The sequence below is a fragment of the Acanthisitta chloris genome, unplaced genomic scaffold (assembly GCF_000695815.1).
Source record: "Acanthisitta chloris isolate BGI_N310 unplaced genomic scaffold, ASM69581v1 scaffold20938, whole genome shotgun sequence".
Taxonomy (NCBI): Eukaryota; Metazoa; Chordata; class Aves; order Passeriformes; family Acanthisittidae; genus Acanthisitta; species Acanthisitta chloris.
The window spans coordinates 13,770-21,345 of NW_008686761.1; the positions used below are offsets into that span (position 1 = coordinate 13,770).

At 36.4% G+C, this 7,576-nt stretch overlaps 1 protein-coding gene across 1 annotated transcript in view; it reads right to left on the reverse strand.

The window, feature by feature from the left end:
- RASA1 (RAS p21 protein activator (GTPase activating protein) 1) overlaps positions 1–7,576 on the reverse strand; it is a gene marked incomplete at its 5' end in the record, with an annotated part of 28,364 nt that overhangs the window by 3,819 nt on the left and 16,969 nt on the right. The window contains 8 exons of the mRNA XM_009080321.1: positions 632–699; positions 1,434–1,520; positions 2,714–2,829; positions 4,154–4,296; positions 4,479–4,638; positions 4,829–5,001; positions 6,507–6,583; positions 6,876–7,033. Of these exons, the coding sequence (XP_009078569.1) occupies positions 632–699; positions 1,434–1,520; positions 2,714–2,829; positions 4,154–4,296; positions 4,479–4,638; positions 4,829–5,001; positions 6,507–6,583; positions 6,876–7,033 (982 nt within the window). The remainder of the gene's footprint in view (positions 1–631; positions 700–1,433; positions 1,521–2,713; positions 2,830–4,153; positions 4,297–4,478; positions 4,639–4,828; positions 5,002–6,506; positions 6,584–6,875; positions 7,034–7,576) is intronic.

A 7,576-nucleotide genomic window follows, 5' to 3' on the forward strand; every position in this document is an offset into this window, starting at 1 on the left:
TAAAAATAACATCAGTCACATAAAAATAAAGCTCTTCTCCCACTCATTTTTTTAAATGGAATAAAGTATTTTTAATATTATAACAAAACTGCATGTGAAAGATGTCACTTGGTTAAGTAAAACACATTGCTTTAGTAATGTCAAAAAAAGAAGTGTTAGTATGAACATCTGTTTTTTCTATAATAGTTGCAAACAACAGTAAGGCAAAATAAAGATGTGTTAGCAAGAATTGGGTAAAAATATCACTTGCTCAAAAATTAAACAGTTCTGTTGAAAGGAGAATTGCTTCTTGTTAAACTAAACTAAACTAAAACCCAATTAATTTACCTTTAGAATTAAAAACCCCAGCAGTGAGTCTACATTTTTCCTTATTTACATACGCATATACATAACTGGACACTGGCAAATTATACAATTATACTTTTAAGTTAGTGGCATCAGAAAAACAGTAAACATTGCATGCAATCATGTCTTGTATTTAATCATGGCTTGTATTTCCACAAAACTCATGGATAACACGACATTGAACACAACATTGAAAAAAACACTGTATTTTGCTACATTAGACACTACAGTAATTTCCTGCCCCCTGCTGTAGAAAGCATGGATTCAGTCTGAAGCATATAGTCACCTGCGATGATATTAAACATCCTTGGGTTCAGGATAGCAGGACAAATCAGTCGAAGAAAAACAAAGCCACTGAAATGGAAAGAAAATTGTGTTTTATTCAGTAACATTAGGGAATTAATGTCAAATTGTGTAGTCTTTAAGGACGCAAGGTAGTGTGCAATCTCATTGAGACAAACACCAACCAACCAGCCTGTGCTCTGTGACAATATTAACAAATTAAAATCATAATGCTATGATTCTGTGAATTGTGATGAAAGCTGAAAGAACAGGCACACTGATTTCCCAGTTAAGGTGAACTGTTAAAATCATGTGGGACGAACTTAATTGCAAAGTGATAATTAAGCCAATCCCAGATCATACTTGCTTCAAAAAGGAGGAGCCCTTGGTCTCTGACCTCCTGAAAGTTTTCCATTGCCTGCTACTGCAAGTCATTTTACAGCCACCCACTCCCCCAAGCTATTGTAAGGAGTTGCCCAGGAGTGGGTAGGCAAAGAGAACCTCTGTTTTTGGCAGAACACAGCCTCAGGTCAGCTTAAGCTGATCCATATCCTGATGACAGTATGCTCCAGTAGAAAAAAAATGAGGGATCTGCTACTTCCCTCCATGAAATAATTGCTGCCATCTAGAAAGCTGAACAAAGAGTGCTGCATTATAGACAACCTGGTACCTCTTACCCTGGTCAACCTGCCTAAACTAAGAATGAGCAAATACCTCCATGGGGTTTGATGACCAGAGAGAAATGGCAGCACCTTCTGACTGATACAGTGGGGAAGATAACTTGAAATTGAAAGGTCTGAACTTACCTAACAACTCTGGTTCTCATAGTGGTATTAGCAGGCCACTTGTTTTGTACAGACTTCTGTAGGCATCCATAAATATACCTCAATGTCCTGTAGAAATAGTACCTAATTAGTCATTCCCTTGAACATATGGAATCAAAAAAGCTGGTCAGAAAGTACCCAGACCAACCTTCTATTTGATGCATGACTGTAATCAACTCTACATTAATAACTCAGACATAAGCTTTAAATTAACAAAGAGTTATTTATGAGTTAACAAACTTATAAAAATTCTACTTATAAAGTTTATATTAAAGAGTAAATTTATAAAGGAAAAGGAAAAGCCATTCTATATGCAATTCAGCGATCATTCAGCTGTGCTTTAAATGTCTTCTAACTGACTGTTTACTGTTTCTTCAGTAGTATTTCCTTTTTAAGAAATGACAATTTTTATAGTTTTTTTTAAATTACATTTTTCTCTTAACTAAATAACTATTTTTCCATAAATAAGGGTTAGGTGTTCAGAAGTTAAGCAACCACAGCAATAATCCTCTCCCATTAAAAAAACAAATGGAAATTTTGTGGTGTATTTCAGAAAACACTGAGAGCTGCATCATATACTTAAAAGAAGTGCAACTTTTAATGCTAACTTTTTCAGCACTAACTAAAAAGAAACTTCATGTGAGTCTGACATTTCAAAATTGAGAATTTCATATATTTTAAAAGCTACGGGCACACTGAAAGAAAACTCCTTGTACTATCCACTTTCTTTTATTCAGATGATTCAAAACTGAGCTATGAATAGAAGTTGCTTTATCAATTGAAAAAAAGTGGGTTAGAAATAACCTCTGCATTTCCCAGACAAAAGCAATCATAGCATATAGTATCACTCTCCTACCACCTGCTTCTATTTTTAATATGCTGTTAATAATTCCATCTCTTTCTTTCTTGGATGAGGAGGACTGGAAATAATTTGCCATTGACTTAAATATATGCAATTGTCTGCTACTACTACTGTCTTCCACCTTTTTGTGAAAATATGAGATTGATTATTTATTACTATTTTTTTCCCCTGACTTCTTTGGTCTAGTAGCCTCTCCTTCAAAGAAAAGCAAGTCTGCTAGGCAGAGGCTTTTGTAAAAAGCACTGTTAATTCCTGAAAGTGTTATTTATCTCATCTATATTCCTCTGTATCCATATAGCAACCCTAAGATAAATCAGTAAGAACATCATTTTAAGGTGCAGTATAATTCAGGGAAACAGAAATTATGGAATATAAATCTGAACAGTAAGTACAAACTTACGGGGGCAGTATCTCTGCAGCCATGAATATTTTCTCCACCAATTCTGAAAGTATACTGAGTAGATGTGCCAAATTTGTGTTTACATCTTCGTTTTTTTCTAACTTTGAGGGATTTAACTAAAACAGAAAGAAAAAAGGATTATGCTGGTTTTCCTAGCTAGGACTACATACTTAGTTTTATAGTGTTAGGCACTGAATCCTACTTCAAAGTAAATTAAATATTCGCTGCTGTACAAGTCTCTTACAGAACTCACAAGCCTGTTCCAACAGCTGTCAGGAAAGGTGAAAAAGCAACAGTTTTAAGCTCTAATACATATATTTGATTTTTAACAGCTCAGATATTCGCCACTATCCATCTATGTGACATTTTTGTCTCTCTCAGTCCAAACATCTGATGACTCCCATCCTTTCCACAAGGAAATTAAAATGAAACACAGAGGTTAGGAGGGTCATTTTAAAAACAGTTTCAGGATCAATAATAATCATTTAATATCAAGAATTTTTTAATCAAAACTGCAGTTCAGACACTGACTTCTACAATATCTTGAGTTTAATAAAAGTTACTTGCTGATTTGGGCTGAAGTAGAGTTAACTTCCTTCACAGTGACTAGTATGGGGCTATGTTGAGGATTTGTGCAGAACACAGAGTTGATAATGCAGAGATGGTTTTGTTATTGCTGAGCCAAGGCCTTTGTTGTTTTCTGTACTGCCACACTGGCAGTGAAGTTGTGGTTGCATGGGAGATAGGGAGGAGACACAGCTGGGACAGGTGACCCAAACTGACCAAAGGGATATTCCATAGCATATGACATCATGCTCAGTATATAAGATAGGAGGAAGTAGGAGAAAGGGGGAATGTGGAGTAATGGTGTTTGTCTTCCCAAGGAACCGTTACGTGTGATGGGCCCTGCTCTCGGAGATGACGGAACACCTCCTGCCTGTGGGAAGCGGTGAATTAATTCCTTGTTTTGCTTTGCTTGTGTGTGCAGCTTTTGCTTTCTCTATGAAACTGTCTTTATCTCAACCCATGAGCTTTTCTAGCTTTTACCCTTCCGATTCTCTCCCCCATCCTGTTGGTGGGGGAGTGTGTGAGCAGCTGTGTGGTTCTTGATTGATAGCTGGGGTTAAACCACAACAGTTACTTAGATTAGGACATTCAGTAACTGCTACAGAACACCTACAACTGCTAAATAATTGAGAAAATTTTTAATTAAAAACTTGTAAAGTTCTACTATGAATATTGTTTGAAGCCAAAATCCAGGGAAAAAAATTTTTAAATCTCTTCACAAATTCAGTTCCTGTATTTCTGATGTACGCAAACATTAGTTCTGAGAGATTAATGTCTCTGAAACTAATATTTAATGCAAGCATAACACTTAACAACCAGTAGTTAATTGTGTCAACAACCCAAAATGTTTTAAAACACAGCTCAAGGTATCACCTCACAGGACTGCTTGCTCTCCATTATCTTTAATATGGAGTCTTTCAGTGCGTGATGAACAAAACTCGTTGCTGTGGCTTTCATATACTGCTCCATGAGTGTGCTTGCTAAAGTGGTGGCACGGAACAAGGTGGTAGCTTCATCTGAAAAAAAAGACAGGAAAGAGAAAAGCTGAGAAAAAGAGACAACAAAAGGAGAGGAAAAATCTATTTACTCTTTGACCTAAGTTGTAACTAACGGAGGAGAAAAAATGGAAAGCACTGCAGCCCTTCCCTCCCCACCTCCCCAGAATTCCAGTAAACTTTAGTGTGGTTTAGTGCAGTACCTTCCATGCTTATCTCCCTGTCATTTAGTGTTCGTAACAACAAGGATTCAAGCTTTTCGTGAAGAAAAATCTTCAGTAAGATGCCAGCCAAGAGTGTTCTATCCTGTCCACACACATGTGATAAGGCATAGACTACATGAAGTTCTTTCTGGAGAATAAGCTGAAAGAAAAACAATTTTAAGATAGTCAGAAGCTTCTCCTAACATGTAACAGTTTTGAAAAAAAAATTGTCATATGTGTCACTATAAATCTTCTTTAGTTATGTCAACTGGTGTTACTGAGGTCTGTCTCAACCAATCAACAAAATGAGTTTTGGCAGATAAACCAAGGAAAGTTGAACAACTTAATACCTCTTTAAACTCATTGTACTCCTCTTCTGGCATGATCTTCTCCATGGAATATCTTGCTCGAACACGCAAAGATCCTGGCTCAATACCCTTTAATGGCACATGGGAACTGAGTTGAAACCACTCATCTGTTGCATGTCCTTTTTGTAATCGGCTTAATTGGCAACGCATAAACACTTAAGGAGAAAAAGCAATGTTCAAGTATGTTATCTCCAGCAAATGTTTCATATAGTTTTTATTCAATAAAAAAAATGTTTTATTTTCAGCACGTCATCTTATTTCAGCAACAGAGTATTAGTAAAAGTAAATGAGAATTTTGCCATCAATATATTAACAAATTCTCTCTTCAATGGCTTTGCAAAGTCCTGTGAACTGAAGAGGAAATATAAGGCATTCTGTCAAGAATGTATAAATATAAATTAGCACATGGATATTGGTTTTCCTTGTTTTTTACCTCCAAAATAACCAGGTAAAAAGGTCCTGCCCTGCAAATCCAGGTAGCAGTCAGAAACTGAAAATAGGTGAAGTCTTTAGAATTCACTCTTCTCTTTCCAACCCTGGGCTGACACCACCATCAAGTCTGCTCCTCAACCACTTTGTTACTTCTTACTATTTATTATTACAGTGTTGCTATGGCTTTCCCAAACACTGACATACGTATTTCTTTTATACTACCTCCCAGGCTAAGTAACAATTTCAGCACATTAGGTTTAGAAGTGTTCCAAATCACTTGCTATCTAGATAATGAAAGTCAACTCGAGAATAGCCGAATCACTAATTTGCCTTACAGTGGTGCTGGTACCTCCAAATCATCAAGCAATGACCTGGACTGCAGCTGTGGTCTGGCCCAGCAGCTGGCTAGGAAGCTACAGCAGCTGGGAGCACAGGCCCACCCGGAACAGGTACAGGTGCTCCTGAATGAAGGGTTTGTCACAAAGGGCTCCAGCATTTTCAGAGTCAACACTGTGCCTGTGAAACACCCACCATGCTCCAACAGGAGTCCACAGTTAAAGTTTCACATCTGGCCTGTCAGTCTGGATCTCACAAGCAAACACCCTCTCTTTTCAAGATGCTCAGTGAGATCTGCTTTTACATTCCTCACATGAAAACAAATAAACAAAAAAATCCAAAAAAAAATAAGAGAGGGATTTTTTTGACATTTCTGCAAAGCCATATACCAAACTGCCTTACAGAAATGGTCAACAGCTGCACTAGACTTTCCATTGCCCCAGTGCTGCAATACATAGCAGGATATAATTTTCTACCAGAACAGAATAAAGATCACATTTACAAAGCTCCATTCAGGCCACTCCTGCTGCCTATTTCGTATTCTTTGAAGCTGATAAACTGATAAAAGTTGATGCACTCAAATCAATCAAGTAGCATGAAAAACAATCCATCACCACCTGCTACGTATCACCAGTGTGGATGGGACTACATCTCTAGACCAGGTAATTAATTGACTTTCCTAGAATACTTCTCCCTGGCATCAAAGCTCAGTACTGACAACTATATTTATATGTTTTATGTAGTTTGTTGTCCAAAATATACAAAGACAGCAGTATGATAAGCATAAACACATACTTAATTCTCTTGTGACAATGCTTGACAAAAGTAATGAAAACTACACAAAGAATCCATTGCTGTAATATATAAGCACCTTTTACAGAAAAATACTTACATATATCTGGATCTTTACTTTTCTTTGTTTTGTTACTAAGACTTATCTCAAATCTATTAATATCAGATGAAAGGTCACTAGGAGAAAAGACAGAGAGCCTCAATTAACACTACACTTGGCTGGCATTTAAGCTTTTCCTAATTTCATTTTAATCCTGAGTTGTCATTGTCAGCCAAAAACACATTAATGAAGACAGTTAAGTGGCTACAAAAAATTCTGCTCATGCACAATTTGGTTGAAATTTTGCTGCTCTGTAAACACATGTACAGTGTTTTTTAAAATACAGTAAAACAATACAGAGAGTTAAGAACCTTAAATGCAATGCAAATTACAAGTGAAAATCAGTAATCCAAGAAGATTAAGACTTACTCAAAGACAAATTCTTCTGACCACACAGGGTTCTGCCCTTCCCTGACGTGTGTTTTTGCTACCTGGACACTGTTCAGGTAGATGTTACAATAAGGATTCGTAAAATGCTTTACTGGAAGAGTGTGAGCTTCTTCTACATGCAAAATAAGACTGCTGACCTGAAAAAAAATGCCCCAGAATTTACTTGTTGTTGCTAAAATACAAATACAAAGCACATGAATTAATTACTTCATATCCTCTGTGCAGCAGCTTAATGTTAATATGTGAATACAAATGAAAAATTCCTAATTAGAAGAGCTAAGAACAGAAGTAAAGGAATAACAATATAAGAGGCACAAGGCACAAAGTAAGAGTAACTCAAATAATTACTGAAAACAAATATCCAGACCTGTGTTTTTAAGGCATCTTATTTTCCTCTTTTAAAATTACCTTTGAGGAATTAGGATTTGCAAATAACAACTTTACTATGCACAGAAAATTTCACTGAAATAAAAAACTGGCACTGTGAGTAAAAGCCATGGAGAACTCCAAACAGTGTTTTATTAATTTAGTGCTTTCCCAATAGATTATGTAAAATTTCCCTGTGCATACATTACATTGTGTTCCTTTATGCAGATGAACATTGTCTTTGCTTTTTTGAAGAATTCTCCTTTTTTGCTTTGCTTTTGCTGCCTTAAATCCCTAATTTCACCTGCCACTTT